This window comes from Cervus elaphus, chromosome 11 (genome assembly GCF_910594005.1).
Source record: "Cervus elaphus chromosome 11, mCerEla1.1, whole genome shotgun sequence".
Lineage (NCBI taxonomy): Eukaryota > Metazoa > Chordata > Mammalia > Artiodactyla > Cervidae > Cervus > Cervus elaphus.
This window is the reverse complement of record NC_057825.1, coordinates 27,623,256-27,643,344: the sequence shown is the minus strand read 5'-3', so window position 1 is coordinate 27,643,344 and position 20,089 is coordinate 27,623,256. Positions and strand designations below refer to the sequence as shown.

The window sequence follows — 20,089 nt, the reverse complement described above, 5'->3', positions numbered from 1 at the left end:
GAAGGAAATGGCAACCCACTGCAGTATTCTTGCCGGGGCAATCCATGGACAGAGGAGCTTAGCGGACTACAGTCGTGGGATCGCAGAAGAGTCAAACATGACTTAGTGACTAAACAACAACAGGAACACACACAAGCATATGGCTTGAGATCTCATATGTTGTAAATATTTCTAAGTGAATCATGTGAGCTTAAAATAAGTTTTCCCTTTTTTGGCAGAAGTTTCAGTATATATACATTGTGCTAAGTTGCTTTCAGTCACTCTTTGTGACCTGATGAACCATAGGTCACCAGGCTCCTCTGTCTGTGGGATTTTCAGGCAAGAATGCTGGAGTGGGTCGCCATTCCCTCTTCCAGGGGATCTTCCCAACCCAGGGATCAAACCCACATCTCCTACAGTTCCTGCATTGGCAGGCGGGTTCTATACCACTGGCACCACCTGGGAAGCCCTAATATATCCATTAGGTCAAACTAATTCCTTCTTTTTCAAATATTTGAAACCTTCCTGCTTTTTGTCGGCTTTGTAGTATAAATATGGCGAGAGCTATATTAAAATCATTTCTGAAGTCAAAAAAGAAAATTGAGAAGACTATAAACTAATGGTCAGTAAAGGTCACATGAGGACTTTGGCTTTCCACTTTTTATACTTAAATATTTTGAGTTCTTAAAAGCAGTCTTTTTTAGTAATAAAAATATAGAATATAAAGTTAGGTCCTGACTTTTCAATTTGTAGTTAATAGGAGTAGAACATGTATATCAAAACATCTTTATTCTTGTCGTGATCATCAAAAAAGCAAGAGAGTTCCAGAAAACATCTATTTCTGCTTTATTGACTATGCCAAAGCCTTTGAATGTGTTGATCACAATAAACTGTGATAAATAAAATTCTGAAAGAGATGGGAATACCAGACCACCTGACCTGCCTCTTGAGAAACCTATATGCAGGTCAGGAAGCAACAGTTAGAACTGGACATGGAACAACAGACTGGTTCCAAATAAGAAAAGGAGTACGTCAAGACTGTATATTGTCATCCTGCTTATTTAACTTAAATGCAGAGTACATCATGAGAAACGCTGGGCTGGAGGAAGCACAAACTGGAATCAAGATTGCCGGGAAAAATATTAGTAATCTCAGATATGCAAATGACATCACCTTATGGCAGAAAGTGAAGAAGAACTAAAGGGCCTCTTGATGAAAGGGAAAGAGGAGAGTGAAAAAGCTGGCTTAAAACTCAACATTCAGAAAACTATGATCATGGCATCTGATCCCATCACTGCATGGCAAATAGATGGTGAAACAGTGTCGGATGGGGAAGCAGTGGAAACAGTGGCTGACTTTATTTTTCTGGGCTCCAAAATCACTGCAGATGGTGATTGCAGCCATGAAATTAAAAGACGCTTACTCCTTAGAAGGAAAGTTATGACCAACCTAGACAGCATATTAAAAAGCAGAGACATCACTTTGTCAACAAAGGTCCATCTAGTCAAGGCTATGGTTTTTCCAGTGGTCATGTATGGATGTGAGAGTTGGACTATAAAGAAAGCTGAGTGCAGAAGAATTGATGCTTTTGAACTGTGGTGTTGGAGAAGACTCTTGAGAGTCCCTTGGACTGCAAGGAGATCCAACCAGTCCATCCTGAAGGAGATCAGCCTTGGGTGTTCATTGGAAGGACTGATGTTGAAGCTGAAACTCCAATACTTTGGCCACCTGATGCGAAGAGCTGACTCATTTGAAAAGACCCTGATGCTGGGAGGGATTGAGGGCAGGAGGAGAAGGGGACGACAGAGGATGAGATGGTTGGATGGCATTGCCCACTCAGTGCACATGGGTTTGGGTGGACTCTGGGAGTTGGTGATGGACAGGGAGGCCTGGCATGCTGCAGTTCACGGGGTCACAAAGAGTCGTACATGACTGAGTGACTAAACTGAACTGAGCTGAATCACAGTAGAGACACTAGAGGGAAATCTCGAAAGCCTTTGATGTAGGGCATAACTAAGAATGCAACTTTGAGCAAATGATTTTTTAAATAGTGCAGGGATTTAATTGAACCCTCTGTTTTATTCAAATGGCCATGTGTTGCCTGGCCATGAAATCAGTATTGTAGGTTGTGGCCATTATTTCTTAAAATTGGCAATTTACTTTAGAGTGCATTGAAATTTCATAAGGGTAAACTTTTTTTGAGATTTTTGTTTGTGGCATTTGCGTGTGTGGATGGTAGGTCCATGTGAAATAATATTTTACGTTGTGCGTCACAGTCCAGAAACATGAAAACCACTGTAATATAGTAATCATAAAAGTTATTTTATGTCCACTTGCTTTTTATGCCTATATCCATCCCCCACCATCTTTTCAACTTGAGCCTTTTTGAGCTCCTTTAACTTTAAACATGTTCTCTTTAGCTATTTCCTACCTTGTACTTTTCACATTTACTTTCCAGAAGAGGAAATTCTAGCATAAATCTTCCTTAGCCTCCTTTACCAAATCTATATTGGCATATATTAAACTCAGAAGTGGATTTAATTCTCCTGCTTAAAACTCACTGTTTTTCTTTTACTTTCAGAGTAAAGTCCCAACTGCTTAACATGACCCAGGAAACTCTTCATGAGTCTTCATTCTGATTATGGCTCCAGTTTTATCTTACTACAACTCCATACCATCCTACCAAAAGCTCCTTTGATACCCTGTCTCTCTGTGCTCATAGCACTTACACTGTATTCTACTTGTTTTTCTGACTAGATTGTGATTTGTGAGGGCAGATCATATCTGTCCTCCTCAGTGTTGAATGCCTAGCTCATAGTTGACCTAATAAAGATTGCATGAAAAACCACTATTGAACAATAGTAATTCTAGCTCTAAACATTTATTGTGTGCCTGTTATGTGCTAGTACTATACAATCATTTATATTTAATTTGAACAGAATTTACCGGTTATATACCTGTTGCATACATGAAGAACCCCAGAACCAGTTTGTGTTACATGCTCAAGGTCACTTAGGTAATAAGAGTTAGAATCATTATATACTCTCTCCTCCCCAACCCCAATTTCAGAGTGGAATTTTTTTTTCCTAATGAAGAAAATCACGCATATGTTTTTATTATTTCTCTCTCTTTCAAATATAGCTGGTGTATTTTCGGCAGGCCTTGCTCCAGCTGCGTTTGTGCCAAATCCATATATTATCAGTGCTGCTCCTCCAGGGACTGATCCATACACTGCGGCAGGGTTGGCTGCAGCAGCTACATTAGCAGGTAACTCACTGTTCATACTTGTTGCTTGTTCTGGATTTAGTTTTAATTTGGGGGTAAGCTTTACTTTTGTCTATTGGGGCAATTTAAAGTTCTAGGGAAAACTGAAACATATCCAGAGTGAAATGAAGTTTCCAAAGTTAGTTTATTTTTCAACTGTAACGCTACAGGAGAAAACCTAAGTCTGATAACTCTTTTCCTCCTGGGCATAGTTGGTTTACGTTTTAGTTTCATAGTTTTCAAAACGCTTACATTAGCAAATCTTTATTCTTGTAACTGATCCCATTTACCCACAGAGACAATGCAGATAAAGTTACTTCTCAGAAAATAAGCTGGACACTCACAGGCGTCTCTATCGCAGCTACCCCCAGGTCAGGAATAGTAAATACCCAGGTCAGGAATAGGACAAGGTAAAGAGGTTCAGTCTTGAGTGAATGAGTATCTAAAAAGTAAAGTTTAATTAGCAATATTAGAATAAACAGGCAAGCTGAGGGATGAAAAGGTGGGATTGAGTTGGAAAGAATATATTAGTAAATGTCAAAGCCTGATAACTGCCATTCAAAATCTGGACTAAAAAGCAAAAGTACACAGTGTCATGTGTCAATTGTATTCCACTAAAGCTGAAAAAAAAATTTTTTTAAACCAAATTGTATTTCCTATTTAAGTAAGGAAGACTTGTGTACTGGTTTGGCACAATATTATTGAGCAAAGTGATTTGTTGTCTAGGGTTTAGAGGGAGAATTTGTTTTACATTGAGTCAGTTATAGAGACAGGAATGAATTAGCCTTAAGCATGATTTATGTTGGTTACCAAGACAGGAGCAGGGAGATATAAACCATGGAAGTGTGTTTCCTTGGTTGAGGCTGCTGATTGACAAGCTTTTCATAACTTGAAGCTGTCAGTGATAAATTCACTGAATTAACACTGATCAATTAATGTTATATCTGCTTTTGGTAGTTATTTATTATCATGCCTGCAGAACAGGTATTTTTTTCTTAGGCATTTATGGGTTTCTTAGGTATCTGTGGACCTTTTTTTAATACACAAGAATTTTAAGACGTGGGGAAAAAATGTTAATTTCAAATTCCTGCTGGATCCCTTAGTTAGCCAACTGAAACTAACCTGTCACAATGAGTACTTTTGGTGTAGATCTGCCTGTGATTCCATAAGGATGTGAGCTTTCCTGGTACCATTTAACTGAATGTTAATATGTAAAGTGCTGGTGTATCTTAAGTACAGAGAATCATTAATCTGTGAATCTGTGGAACCTGAAAGAAGCAATTTAAGTGATCATTAGTTTCAAGATAAGGATTCTTGGCATTCTGGACTTACTTAGACTTTCTGAGATCAGCACTGTCCAGTAGAAATAGAACGTGAGCCAGATAATGTAACTTAGTTTTTTTTTTCCCTAGTAACCATATTATAAAAATAAAAAACATGAACTTAATTTCAGTGATCTGTTTGGTTTAACTATTGATTATTGATAGTTTTTATAGATAAGTACTTTTTTATTGATAGTTTTTATTGGTAGGTACTTTTTTTTTTAATGCTAAGTCTTCAAAATCCCCGTAGTAAGTATGTATTACATACTTAGAACACATCTCAGCTCAGGCTATTCAACTTTCAACTGTGTAGCCACAGGTGACTTCTGACTACTTTTGGACAGAGAAGTTCTAGCTGGATGTCTGATTCTTTTGTTTTGTTGTGACAGTGTATCCTTTCTTCATAAATCCTTTTCTTACGTTTTAAGAGTCTTTATTGTACATTTTGCTTAAACTGTCTTTGAATTTTTTTTTTTAAGCTTTTCATGTTAGCAGTTCAGTTACACCAGGCTTTATTTTCTTCTAAAACAAAGTGAAACCAAGAGTTTGACTTTGTAAAATACACGTTAGATACACTAATAGGTAATGCTTCCCTCGTAGCTGAGTTGGTAAAGAATCTGCCTCCAATGCAGGAGACCCAGATTCAGTTCCAGTCCATGGGGTCGCAAGAGTTGGACACGACTTAGCGACTAAACCACCACCACCACCACCAGATATACTAAAACCATATCAGTGGAATTTAGGACATGTTTGTTTTATCAGCCAGGAAACATGACATGTTAATTATTAATTTAATGGCAAGTCTTATTTTGTGTGATACTACGTACTGACCAGAAATTAAGTTTTATCTTGAATAAACTAGATAGAGCAAGAATTTACTGTTTTTCCTGGGTTGCTTTCTCATGTCTTTGTCCCTTTATGATTATATAATATAGTTCATTCTTGTCTTAACTTACTGGTTCCAGTTTTCTAATCACATAAGCACTGACGTTTCATTTGTTTTTATGTGATTTTCAATTGCTTTCTGAGAGTTGAAACTGATTTTGTTTCAGATATGAAAAATATTTTAAAATTCTGTTTGCAAATAAAATATACTGTTAGCAAGCTTAGTACCAAAATGTTCCCTAATTTTATGTTATATTTTACAAATTAAAAGCCAAAAATGTTTTCAGTTAAAAAAATTCCTTTTTCAAAAGAGTGATGAATTGAATATAGGAAATCTTTATGTTGTCTAATGTTCCTATTTGCCAGTGTCAAGTGCATAAACTAGCATTCAATAGCTGTTGAAAAGGTGATTAAGTGTTCTGTCAGTTCATTTGTCCCTCTTGAGTTTAGTTTCATATCTTTTCATTAATACCACCTCTTTTCATTAATGTCACCTCTGAATACTTTCTTTTTTTAATAATCCATGCCTCAGTAGGCTTTGTCTCTAGTAGAATTGGGAAAGGGGAAAGCAATTCCATGTGGATATAGGATTGTAAGGACATCTACTCTAAGTCTAATGCGCTGTTCCTTTCTTTATGATCTAATGGTAACTGACCAACCTTATTCTATAAAATGTAGTGACTTTTTTTAAATTTTTTTGGGGGGGTGGGATGTGGGGTTTAGGTCCGGCAGTGGTTCCACCTCAGTATTATGGTGTTCCGTGGGGGGTGTATCCAGCCAATTTATTTCAGCAGCAAGCTGCAGCTGCCGCAAACAACACAGCAAATCAACAAGCAGCATCACAAGCTCAGCCTGGACAGCAACAGGTATAGGCTTGCCTTCATTAAATAATATCTAAAGAATCTTTGAAGTTGTATGAGCCCCTTGCATTCAAGATCTGTGTTTTTTCTGTTTATTTTTCCCAGTGTGTTTAGCATAGTACCTATCATAAAGTTGATACACAAGTATTATGGGTTTTTTTTCCCCCTCTAGTTATAATTATATGAGTTTTAATATTTAGTTTATTCCACTTCTGCATTTCCATTTTTGAAACTGTCTTGAAATCTCTTAACAGTTTTTAATTTTTTCTTCACTTTTTTTTTCCACTTCTTGAAGTGTACTCACAGTGTTTCTATTAAAGTGATTGTCAGTTCATTTTCTTCTGGGTATTTAAATTACTATTTTAAATATTAACTTAATATATTTCTGACCAGAAAAAGGAGGTTACTAGGTTCTTTGTTTTTAAGCAAGGAAAGATGAAATATTTTCAGTAAAGGTTAGATTTAATTTCTTAAAAACAGAAAATGTTTATCTTGAAGATTTTGTTCCCAGTTTCCGCTTTCCTGAAGCTATTTTTGTAAATAAATGTCAAAGTAAAATTCTGATAAAAGTGCCAGAATGCTGGTTGTCAAATTTATCATACTTATACCAAAGAAGCAGCTTAATGACAAGTACAGTGTTTGTTACTTGGCAGTTGAATTTTCTTTTTAAACTATGTTGATGTTCTGTTAAAGCTGTCCTTTGACTCAGTCCTTATAGATTATACCACAGCACCATTTAATACTTTTAAAATCTGTCTTCTTCGGCTAAACAAATAAATCACATTTCCTAAACATTACCCATACTTGTGGCATGATGCTTGCTTCCGTGGTTGGACTTGAGATGAATCCCCCTTGTCCTGAACTGTTGAAGTATTTACCTTTGTGAAATTAATGTGTATCATGGTTGTGTTTTATCACTGTAAGAAGAGCTGTGTATTATGAAGTAGTAAAGTTTGACCGTTCTTAAGAGTTTTCACATTTTTTGATGAAATCTTTGTTCCTTTTTTCACCCTAAGATTTTACAGTAATGAGCAGCTTTTTGCTCACTTTATTAAAGCTTCTAAATTCTAAAAACTGGTTAAATTTGAAGTTTTCACTCTGCATCACAATCTTGTAAGAGACTAATTGAATCGTCATTTAACTTATAGTTTTCAGTCTTAGAAAATTACAAAATTTAAACTTTTTTCTTCATCTAAACTTTTGCCCTTTCTCCCCAAATATCTCTCTCATTTTAATGCTACTTTGGTAAGTTAAAGAGCACAAATACTAGAAATAATTTTTTGTGAAGACCTTATAAAATCTCCATGTTGCTTAATAGATTATGTTCTTGAATTACATAATTTGTACTTTTTAATGGTAAACTGACATTTCTTTGAATGTAAATATGTTCAAAGAATACCCAAAGGCTTTCTGCAATATAAAGTTGTCCAAGATAAATTAATTTGTTATTTTCTAATATCGTTTCTAAGGAAATCATTTGTCCTTTGTAGGTTCTCCGTGCTGGGGCAGGTCAGCGCCCTCTTACTCCCAATCAGGGCCAGCAAGGGCAGCAAGCTGAATCACTTGCAGCAGCAAATCCAACTTTGGCTTTTGGTCAGGGTCTTGCTACCGGCATGCCAGGTATATAGTTGGTTGATTGTGGAAATTTGGATAGATTTAAAAGGTTTAAAGTAGATTGTCACACCGAGGAGTGAGAAAAATTAACACACCTTAAAATCCTACACTGCAATAAATTATTTAGAATTCAGGTGCCAATAGGTGAAATCAGTATCTTTTGTGAGACTTAATGACAGGGATGACAAATGTACATTAGAATTCTCAAAAACATTTTTTATTAGTCTGTTTATAGTGTGAATCATAGCATCTTTCTAATGGAGCATAGCTCAGAATTCTTAATGCAGTGCTTTAAGAAATGAAACCATTTGTTAGCATGTAAGACAAAACCTATTTGCCATTCCTGCCTTACAAGGTTAGTCATTTAATTAGTTAATGTTGAGAAATGTACAAACATTTTCCACTTAGGACTTAGTTCAGCTTTATTTAGTACATTTATAGTATTTTAATCTATTGATATTTAAAACCTAATGGCATCAGTATTTAGTAAATTTTCTGCCCATTGCTGCAGTACAACTTTTAGAAAAGACCAGCAAAATACATTTTTTGTGAAGTTAATTTGTGTGGAAATTACTACTTTAATAGTGAAAGATGGAAGGTATTTTTCTTAAGCTAATAAAGTGGCACTTGTTATGTTTTTAAAGTGAAATTTAAAGGTTACATTTGAATGTCTGTAGATAATGCATCACCTCCTGTTCTATTCCTTCATATCTCTGCACTCCTAAAGACCCACTTTTAAGCATGCTGTTTTTTTACATTTAGTTTAAGAGTACTCCTTTAACTGTGTAGAGTACAGCTGACCCTTGAACAGCCACCGGTTTGAACTGTGTGGGTCCACTTGTACTTGAATCTTTCTCAGTAAAGATGTACTATAGCACTACAATCTGTGGTTGATTCAGTCCTGCAGGTGCAGAAGAGTGGGTGTGGAGGGCTGACTGTAAAGTTAAATGCAGATTTTTAGTTGCACAGAGGGTCAGTGCCCCTAATACCTGTGCTGTTCAAGAGTCAACTGTACTTATTAATGAAATACATGTTCCAGTTTCATTTAATTGTGCTATAGATGAATTTTCTCTTCAGATCATGTAGGAGATGTATTTAATGCATTGGAGAAGGTCCTGACTTACATGATTCGACGGTTTTTTAATATGCTGCTAAGTATTTCTTTATATTGTTTTGAGGAATTCTGTATCAATTACATTCATTCTGTTCTCTCTGAAATTCTAAGGTCAGAATTTACCGTCTTGTTTAGCCTACTGAATGAAAAAGGATGTTAATACTGTCTCTGAAGTACAAATGATAGTAGAACAGGGCTATTCTCATTATTTTCCTTTTTTACCCCAGCTACATCTTGCTTCATGGAAGCTACTGTCCCAGAGCTGCTGTAGATTAGAGACCTGGCAAAAGCAGCTCTTTGTGAAATGGACTGTGAAGCTGAAATTACAGGCACGTGTAGGGATGGAACAAAGCTAAAAAGAACTGAACTGGGAGTTTATGAAAGCCCCTGCTAAGACTGTTCTGGGTCCCTCTTGTTTCTTAGCTGTAAATAGGAAAGGGAGAAGAGTCACAGAGTACCATAGTCCTGCCTTACTAGATTCTAAGTAGGACTGTGATTTAACAGAATGCTTCTGGCCTGTGTATATTTGCTACTCCCTTTTACTGTTGCTAATTTTTTTTAGACTTTTGATGCTGGTCCTATTATTTACTTCCTATAAATGCCTTTGCTCCTGTTCCTCATGTTCAGCTCATGTTCTTGTTGACTTAAAAAAAATCAAGGTATTTTGCTATTAATTTTATCAACTTTACCAATTTTATTAACTTTATCAACAAATAATATCAACTTTGCTATTAATTTTATCAAGTTAATTTTATCAACTTTTATCAACTTTTATATTAATTTTATCAAAGTTGATAAATTTATCTTCTCAAAATTTATCTTTATGTTCACTTCCGTTCTACAAGAAAGCACTTTTTTGTTTTGTTTTGTTCACCAGTGAACTCTTATGTTGGTAATCCTAACAGAAAACCACATTTTTACAGTATATTTGTCTATAAAAAATTGACTATCTTTGGAGTGATGAGAAATTTAAAAGCAGGTAAAACTTTTAGGAAGAAATCAGGTTATTTTACCTAATCTTCTGAGCCACAACATTTAGTTCCTTTATGACTATAAATGTAAAAATCACTCTCATAAAAAGGGCTTTTCTAGAATTAATATTGTTGTTCCTAAGTGATGTGTTGATTGTTTATATCATTCTCTCACTATGAAACTTTTCTCTGTCTTCTGTACTTCATTCTGCCCAGAACCATGATGAAATAATTCTCCTTTATTCAAATAGTTACATAGTTATAAAATTTTATGTGCTAATAGAGGAGCTTGCTTAAGAAAATTGGTGTTTGTTTCTTCAAATCTCATAGAATTCTTAGCTTTTCCACATTCTGTGTTTTCACTTCTCATCCATTAAATCCCTATTCCTTGTACTATGTTGGTTATAGACTTTCAGTCCTTCTGCATGACTGTATATGCTATCCATTGTTTCTTAGTCTTACATTTTCAGTCTTTCTCCCTCTGCCACCTCCTTTTCTGTAACCACTGTGATACTAGTCTGCCTCTTCATCGTAAAAAACTTTATCTCTTGTGCTCCCCTCTTACTCTGTTGATCCCTTTCAGAACTTACATATCTGACACTGCTTTTTTAAGCCCCGCCTCCACGATTCTTTTTCAGTAGTTCTAACGTAACTCAGTGCCAGAGTATGACTTCCTCTCTCCATCCTAGTTTTTCTTCATTCTTCAATTCTTGATTGTATGTCTAACTTTGTGAAACTCCTCTCCCCTACGTTTGTGTGATATTTTACTCTTCTGGCTTTCCCATCTTTCTCATTGCTTTTTGTCAGTCTCCCTTTCCTCTGTATATCAATTAAACGTAAATGACAGTCTAGTCTAGTGACTATAGATGGTTTTGGAGTCAGATCTGCCATGTTACTCTGCCACTTGATTGTGTGACCTTGACCAGTTCGCTTTCCTCTTTGAACCTCAGTTTCTGTATTGGAAAAATAGAGATGCTTTATATACTTCCTGTGGGAGAATCTTAACTGGTTTCACTTTTCACCTGTCATTCCTGTGCCAGTACACCTTTACATCTGCATCTTGTATTCTTTTCTGAACACGTAACACATTACTACCTTTGTACAAAATATTACCATGTGTATGTTCCTGCTGTTCCTTAAACTGAAAATTTCCCAAAATGAACTCACTTCTCCCAAATTTGCTTATCTTACTATTTACCCTATTTCACTATTAACTTCCTTCTCTTCTTGAGCTAGAAATTTTTTACTTCATCCTCAGAGTCATCTTTAAGTCTTAATTTCTTCTATGCCCACATTCAATGACTTGCCAATTCTTGGTTATTCTATCTCATGTTCACTTCTTTTCATCTCAGCTATTCTTGTTCGGCCTCTCCTATGTCCTCCCACTAACTCTGTAAGCCTCTAGTCTCTTCAGTTTATTTCATCTTTTTATTCTTTTGGTTACCTTTCAAAATTACTAACCAAAATTCCAGGTTAGTTTATACCATTCTGGTTGCTAACATTTCCATTAATTGAGCTCCAAACTACCTTTTAAACTCATCAACAGTATCCTGGTTCTATACTTCAACATATTAGACCACAGACTGTTCCACAAACATTCTTTTATGCTTTTAGCTCTAGCCAACAATTTTCCTTTAGCATACCTTTTTATAAATTTTAAGCAAAATTAGGATATATAGTTTTACATTTTCCTTTTTAAAGCCTTGCTTTATACTTGTGATTAACTTTCTTTTTCGTCTTTTAATATGATCCTTTTCATGAAGCCTTTCTGAATCTTTCCCAGTGCTTGTTCATGAATAATTATTCCTTCTGGGACTTCCCTAGTGGTCCAGTGATTTCAGACTCAAGTGTTTCCAATGCAGGGGGCATGGATTTGACCCCTGGTTGGGGAACTAAAATCCTGCCTGCCATGCGGCATGGCCAAAAAAAGAAACAAAATAATAGTCATTTCTGCTTTTGTCATTCTTGTGGCACATAACTTGCTCCTTTCTTTAGTACTTCTGTCTGCCTTGTGTTTCATTTAGCTGTTTGTGATTTGTTAATTATTTTAGCATGTTTGGAGGTGGGAAGTGTCTTAAAATTAAAGTGAAAGAGTTACATATTTCTTCCTAAGGGAAGTTATTTGATCAATGTCAGGTCTGCAAAGTGGCACTTTAGGATTAAGAATACAGTATGTTACCTTCTCTATGAATTGTGTAATTCTTCAGTGTGAGGAGTGTCTTTTTTAGTGTCTTGTGTTTTATCAAGCTCTTTAAGTAACAAAGATAATATAATAGAAATTAGAAACTTTTGAACTGATTGATTATGAAAATGCTGCATATTTAAACTTGCTTACTACACCTAAAAACAAAACATAAAAGAGGAGTATATTATGCCTTTTCTTTTTAATTGAAATATAGTGGATTTACAGTGTTGTTAGTTTCAGATATACAGCAGAGTGATTCAGTTATATGTGTATATTCCTTTTCAGATTCTTAAAGGCTATCACAAAATAATATAGTTTTCTGTGCAACACAGTTGGTCCTTGTTAGTTATCTTTTTTGTATGCGGTGTATATGTTAATCTGAAACTCCTCTGTTCCCTCCTTTCCCTTTTGTAACTGTAAGTTTGTTCTCTGTGTCTGTGGATCTGTTTTTGTTTTGTACATAAATTCACTTGTATCTTTTTTTTTTTTTTTTTAAGATTCCTTGTCTTTCTCTATCTGGCTTACTTCACTTAGTATGATAATCTCTAGGTCCATCCATGTTTTTGCAAATGGCTGGAGTATAGAGGCTTGAATACATACATTAGAAAATAAGTTTCTATCTGGGAACCGTAAAATGAAGAAAATAAATTCTAAGAATTAAAGAAGGAAATGAAATAATAAAGATTGAAACTGATGTAGATGAAATAGATGACAAATATACAATTTAAAAGGTCAAGTTATCCCAAAAGTTGCTTTTTTAAAAAGACTAATGAAATTGATAAACCTCTTAGAGATTCATCAAAAAAAAAAAAATGATAGAGAAGACATAAATAACCAATATCAGAAAAAGTGAATAATCATAACAGGATATTAGGTATCAATCTCATGTTAGGAAATTGGAAATTGTAGACAAAATAGACAAATAATGAGAAAAATATTATCAAACAGATTCAGTGATACATAGAAAATGTAAAGTTCGTTACTGTTAAGTCAATTGAGTAATCAAGAAGTCTTACAAGAAAATTCCAGGCTAACACAACTTTTTTGGTGAGTGATACCAGGCATTCAAGAAAGAAGTAGTTTCTAAATTTTAAAGCTCCAGAGACCAGAAGAACACTGGCCTCCCCTTGCCATTTTATGGCACTGGCTTAGTCTTGGTAGTGAAACCTACAGATGTGCAGAAAAGGAACTATCAGCTAATCAGACTTACGAACATGGGTTTAGAAGTCCTGAAATACTCGCAAACCAGATCTAGCAATATAAAGCAGGCTGATACATCATGAACAAGTTGGATTTTATCCCAAGAATGCAAGATGAGCATTAATAACTCACACAGTATAATTTTCCACATTAAATGATTAAAATAAGAGATACAAATCATAAGAATTTCTCAAAAGATGCAGAACATTATAATAAATTTACATATTGACTTACAGATATGAATCAGAAGATTTAATATGCTGGGAAGTCAAAGAGAATTAAACAACCCACCCCACCTCCAAAGGATGACAGACTTCCTGTTTATACTCAGTATTTGAAAGTTTTCCATCTAGGATTGGGAAAAAGACAAGGAGTTCTGCTAACGATACTTCTCTTAAATGTTGTATTAGAGATCCTAGCCAGTGCTATATAACATGAGAGAAATTTGAATAAAATGAAAAAGCTCTGTAAAGAGAGAAATAATTGTCATTTGCAGAAAATATGATTATAGTAACTGAATCTGCAGATAAAATATTAGAATTAATGTTTTTGCTACGGTTTTCAGATGTAAAAATCAAGCATAAAATCTTTATTGTCAGCCAACAGCTTTTTTTTTTTTTTTTTTGGTCAAGTTAGTTCCCCACCAGGGATTGAACCAGGCCCACAGCATTGAAAACACAAGTCCTAAACAGTGGACAGCCAGGGAACTCCCAACACTATAATGTTTTAAAATGTAAAATTTGAAGATTATTTACAGTAGTAAGTACCTAGGAATAAGTCTTAAAAAGTGTACAGTTTCTTTGGGAAAACAGCTTTGTTTAGACATTAAGTTCAGTTGAGTTCAGTCGCCCAGTCGTGTCCGACTCTTTGCGACCCCATGGACTGCAGCACGCCGGGCTTCCCTGTCCATCACCAACTCCTGGAGCTTCCGTTGAGTTGGTGATGCCATCCAGCCATCTATCTCATCCTCTGTCGTCAGTTCTTTGCATCAGGTAGCCAAAGTATTGGAGTTGCAGCTTCAGCATCAGTCCTTCCAATGAATATTCAGTACTGATTTCCTTTAGGATGGACTGGCTGGATCTCCTTGCTGTCCAAGGGATTCTTAAGAGTCTTCTCCAATACCACAGTTCAACAGCATCAATTCTTTGGCACTTAGCTTTCTTTATAGTCCAACTCTCCTATCTGTACATGACTCTTGGATAAACCATGGCTTTGACTAAGATGGACCTTTGTTGGCAAAGTAATGTCTCTGCCTTTTAATATGCTGTCTAGGTTGGTCATAACTTGCCTTACAAGAAGCAAGTGTCTTTTAGTTGCATGGCTGCAGTCACCATCTGCAGTGATTTTGGAGTCCAAAAAAATAAAGTCTGTCACTATTTCCATTGTTTCCCCATCTATTTGCCGTGAAGTAATGGGACCAGATGCCATGATCTTAGTTTTCTGAATGATGAGTTTTAAGCCAGCTTTTTCACTCTCCTCTTTCACTTTCATCAAGAGGCTCTTTAGTAGTTCTTCACTTTCTGCCGTAAGGGTGGTGTCATCTGTGTATCTGAGGTTATTGATATTTCTCCCGGCAGTCTTGGTTCCAACTTGAGCCTCATCCAGCCTGGCATTTTGCATGATGTACTCTGTTTCTAAGTTAAATAAGCAGGGTGACAGTATACAGCCTTGACGTACTCTTTGCCAGTTTGGAACCAGTCCATTATTCCATATCCAGTTCTAACTGTTGTTTCTTGACCTCCATACAGATTTCTCAGGAGAAGTTTCTCTTGAAGAATTTTCCACAGTTTATTGTGATCCACACAGGTTTTGGCGTAGTCAGTAAAGCAGAAGTAGATGTTTTTCTGGAACTCTCTTGCTTTTTAGATGATCCAGCAGATGTTGGCAATTTGATCTCTGACCCTTTTGCGTTTTCTAAATCCAGCTTGAATATCTGGAAGTTCATGGTTCACATACTGTTGAAGGATGGCTTGGAGAATTTTGAGCATTACTTTGCTAGTGTGTACAATGAGCACAATTGTGCAGTAGTTTGAACATTGTTCAGCATTGCCCTTCTTTGGGACTGGAATGAAAACACATTTTCCAGTCCTCTGGCCACTTCTGAGATTTCCAAATTTGCTGGCATATCAAGTGCAGCACTTTCACAGCATCATCTTTTTAGGATTTGAAATAGCTCAATTGGAATTCCGTCACCTCCACTAGCTTTGTTCAAGGAGACCTAAATGCCATTGGGCAACTCAATGTTTTAAACATACCAACTCGTCCCATATTAACCTGTAGTTTCAATGCATTTCCAATCAGAACCCAGTGGGTTCTTACTGTGGGCTTCTTTGACAGCTGATACTAAAATTTAATGAAAATGCAGAGTCAAGGTTAGCCACAATACTCTTATTAAAGGACAAAAATGAGTAGAAGGACTTGGTCTATTCTGACTTATACTCTAGGGTAAAATTTTACTCTTAAAGCTGCAGTTGAATTACTGCATGGAGAGACATAGAGACCCCAAAAATGAGATCCCAAAAGGAAGGGACACCTACCTACCTAATTAATTCCCCCCAAAAAACAGCAAAAAGCAATAGGGAGGAAGAACTTGTTTTATAAATAAGGTGAAATAAAGAAAATTGATTCTTTGAACAACAAATTGTTCAAATTGGGATCCGTGACTTACCCTGTGTTCATTAATCATATACATTTTGGGTTTTAGACCTGTGTGGGAAAGTGGAATTTTAAAGATTATTAGAAGGTAATATAGGGAAATTTTGTTATGAAAATAAAGGAAATAATAAATTTGAACCCATTACTTCAAAAGTCACCATAAAGAGAATGACAGGTCAGGCTAGGAATGGAAGAAGAAACTGTGGAACACTTGAATACAGCATACATAAAGAATTATAAATCAATAAGAGAGCTTCCCTGGTGTCTCAGTAGTGAAGAATCTGCCTGCCAGTGTGAGAGACACAGGTTCAGTCCCTGATCCCGGAAGATCCCGTATGCCATGGAGCGCCTCAACTCTGTGCACCACAGCTGTTGAGCCTGTGTTGTAGAAACAGGAGGCACAGCTATTGAGCCCTTGAACCGTAACTACTGAAGACCTCATGCCATAGAGCCCATGCTCCTCAACAGAAGCCACTGCAAAGAAAAACCCTCACACCACTAGAGAAAAGCCCTTGAAACAACAAAGACCCAACACAGCCAAAAATAAAATTATTTTATAGAATAAATAAATAAAAAATAAATCAATAACAAAAGACAGCCAGTAGGAAAATGGGTGAGAGAAACTTTGAACAGTTGTTTTCCCAAGAGGAAATGCTGAGGCACAATTAGCATATAAAAGACACCCAACTTCCTTCTGAGGAAAGAAAGTCAAAACCACAACCTAATGTTTCTTCCTGTCTTTCAGATTGGCCAGTTTTTAAAAGTCTGATAGTTTATCAAGTATTTTTAAAGTCATTGTATGGCAAAAACCACTACAATATTATATTGTAAAGTAATTAGCCTCCAACTAATAAAAATAAATGGGGGGGAAAAAAAGTCATGGAGCAGTGGGAACTCTTAATACCAAGGTGGTTAAGTGTGTAAATTTGCACAACCACTTTGAAGGCAGTTTGGCATTATTACCAAAGTTTGAAAATACGCATACCCTTTAACTCAGGGTGTCAGCTGCTGTACATCTTAGGTTAGAGAAATATGTACTCATAACACACCAGCATACACATATGAAAATGTTTATGGCACTACTGTTGGCAATGACCCCAAACTGGGAACAGTGTAAATGTAAATGTAGAATGTAAAAAAACAGTGTAAATTTATCCTGGCGTTTGTTTAGTGAGGTGCTCTACAGTAGTGAAAAGGGAAACAAAGTATAACAACATGGATGACTTGCATGTAAAATTTTTTAAATAAGTCAAATGATTGTTTAGAGAGAGAAGTAAGGTGGGAAGTAAGATGTTGTGTAACTCTGAAGATCCCCTGGAGAAGTGGAGAAGGAACTAGCAATCCATTCCAGTATTCTTGCCTGGGAAATCCCTTGGACAGAGGAGCCTGGCAGGCTACAAGTCCATGGGGTCACAAAGAGTCAGACATGACTTAGGGATTAAACAACAGGGAAAGAGAAGATTGTGGTAGAGCAGGGACTTACAAGAGGTGGGTACCAGGCAGTTTTCTATTTCTATTATTGACTTGCATGGAGGTTATACTTTTTTGTGTTGTAATCATTATAATGTACTTTCGGTTTTTGCACTTTTTCTGTTTTATTTCACAATAATAAATGTTTTAAACACTTAAGAAGTATCATGCTCTGCTAAACAAGAACATTTTCTGGTTAAGAAAAATTTTATTCTCAGCCACTTTTCTGTAGCTCTGCTCTGGTCCTTTTTACAGCAAAATTCAAAAGCATTTCTATACTTGTTATGGTTCTTCCATTCTTTACTAAACTCACCACACTGACTATCATCCTTACCAGAATGACTTCCATATTGTTAAATTCATTAGTCTGGTTCCCAACTCTTAATGCCTTTTAGCAGCATTTTGCATTGTTAATCGCTCAGTCTTCATTCAAATTCTTTTTTCTTTGGCCTCCAGGAGACCACTGTGTTCTGATTTGGTTTTTTTTCCTTCCTGGCTGTTTCCTCTCAGTCTCTTCTTTGGTTCCTCCTCTCTCCAGCCTCTTAATGTGAAGTACCCTCCAGGCCATAGGCCCTACCCTTTTATTTTCTTGGTGGTTGGATCATTTTTAGCTAATACCATGCTTATGTTGACCACTCCCTTATTTGTAAATCCAACCTGAACCTCTCTATTAAACTCCAGACTTGCATATTCTATATGACAGTTACAGTTGGATATCTGATAATTTTTCAAATTATCATCTTCATTCTATGAGGAAAGGTCTTTGAAAATTATTACCAATTAGTTCTGAGAGGAGAGGTCATTCCCTCCTAGATTTTGCCCTGTGCAGCCCTTCATTTGGCTGGTCCTCCTCTAATTCATATCCATTGTAATAAAGCTGCAATTGTGAATCAGAGTTACTGCATTTTATTAAAACAGCCTTTACATGTGAAAGTTTTGGTCCTAGTTTGGAAGGTGGTGTTTAAATTTAAACATATCCAATATTGCTAGTACCTTTTTGCAAGTGGTCCTTACACTTTTGAGCCTGAGTCTTTGTTACTGTATAAGACAGCGTTTCTTAACCTGACTCCTGGGAGAAAATAAACCTATTGCCTTAAAATAGCCACTGTATGAATGTATGTATATGTATATATATATAGAGAGAGATAGTTACCTCTTCTCCCATGCATCTTGAGTGGTATTTGTTATTTTGGATCATCTTTGAGAAAACTGGCAAAAAAGTCACTTTTCTGTTCGAAATAATCATTTTCTGTTCTGTGGTTCAGATGAGGAACTGAGAAAGTCTGTGAAGAGAGAAACTACTCTTCCTATAGTTCTGAACAGTGCAAATTGTCACCTGCCGTGTGGTCAAGGCTGTAATACAACTAATGCCTATGTGATTTTTAATCAGACTCTAGCTTGAGACCCTTTACAAATGGACTGTTAAACTTTATGATTTTAAGTTACCTGTTTATATCATGATTTTATCTTTAAAGGATTGCTTGCAAATGAAAATCTAAGGAAATGCTGTCAGTGAGGCACTTGGTTTAGAAATTTACTAAAATTGCCTAATGAATCTTACACTGCTTTCTCTCAATTCCCTTAGTCTTTATCCATTCTCCTCTCAGGAGAACTAATTGGTGGTAATAATTTTCAAGTATCAGCCCTTGATTACTTACAGTTTCAAAAGCAAAGACTGTATCTCATCATTCTGTGGTCCATAAGCAAGAGGCATCGCTGTCAAAATTTAGGGAAAAATTTTATTTAGGCTTTGTTAGATTTTCTTTTATTTAGTAATACCTTCTCAGATGTGTTTACTTTTTATATAGTAACTAATGGTTTTATATTCACAGTAAAAATAGCTGTGTTTGCTGGTTGATAAAAACAACTGTGGGAGAAAGTAAATAACATGCTTTCTATATTAATGTTTTCATTGGTAAACATTTATTTTGCTATTATCTAGGCTATCAAGTACTAGCTCCAACTGCCTATTATGATCAGACTGGTGCCTTAGTGGTTGGCCCTGGAGCAAGAACTGGCCTTGGAGCTCCAGTTCGGTTAATGGCTCCAACACCTGTTTTAATTAGTTCAGCAGCAGCACAAGCTGGTAAGTGTAACTGACATTTTCAGGGATAATAATTTTCTGGTGGTGTTTGAGATATTTTAAAAATAGAAAATGGTTTTCTGGGTAGTTACAAGAAGTGTCTGAAATTTATTTTATAGCAGCGGCAGCAGCAGCTGGAGGAACTGCAAATAGTCTCACAGGCAGCACAAATGGTCTGTTCCGGCCAGTTGGCACTCAGCCACCACCGCAGCAGCAGCAGCAGCCGCCGCCAAGCACTAATCTGCAGTCTAATTCATTTTATGGGAGCACTTCTCTGACTAATAGCTCCCAGAGCAGTTCTTTATTTTCTCACGGACCTGGCCAACCTGGAAGTACATCTCTTGGCTTTGGAAGCAGTAGCTCTTTGGGTGCTGCTATAGGCTCAGCCCTCAGTGGATTTGGTTCATCAGGTAAGTTTCTTTTTAAGATGAGTGTACTCTGCTAAGTGGACATGAGGTACATGTATTTGTTTTTAATATTAATATGA

At 36.2% G+C, this 20,089-nt stretch overlaps 1 protein-coding gene across 11 annotated transcripts in view; it reads left to right on the top strand.

Annotated features, from left to right (window-relative positions):
- The window catches only part of PUM2 (pumilio RNA binding family member 2), a 97,761-nt gene that overhangs the window by 46,855 nt on the left and 30,817 nt on the right, over positions 1-20,089 (top strand). For 10 of the 11 annotated variants that reach the window (XM_043917229.1, XM_043917225.1, XM_043917224.1 and 7 more), the window contains 5 exons: positions 3,121-3,246; positions 6,174-6,316; positions 7,801-7,930; positions 19,462-19,605; positions 19,722-20,012. In XM_043917229.1, coding sequence (XP_043773164.1) covers positions 3,121-3,246; positions 6,174-6,316; positions 7,801-7,930; positions 19,462-19,605; positions 19,722-20,012 — 834 coding nt within the window. The remainder of the gene's footprint in view (positions 1-3,120; positions 3,247-6,173; positions 6,317-7,800; positions 7,931-19,461; positions 19,606-19,721; positions 20,013-20,089) is intronic. The other variant, XM_043917232.1, reaches the window with a different exon arrangement.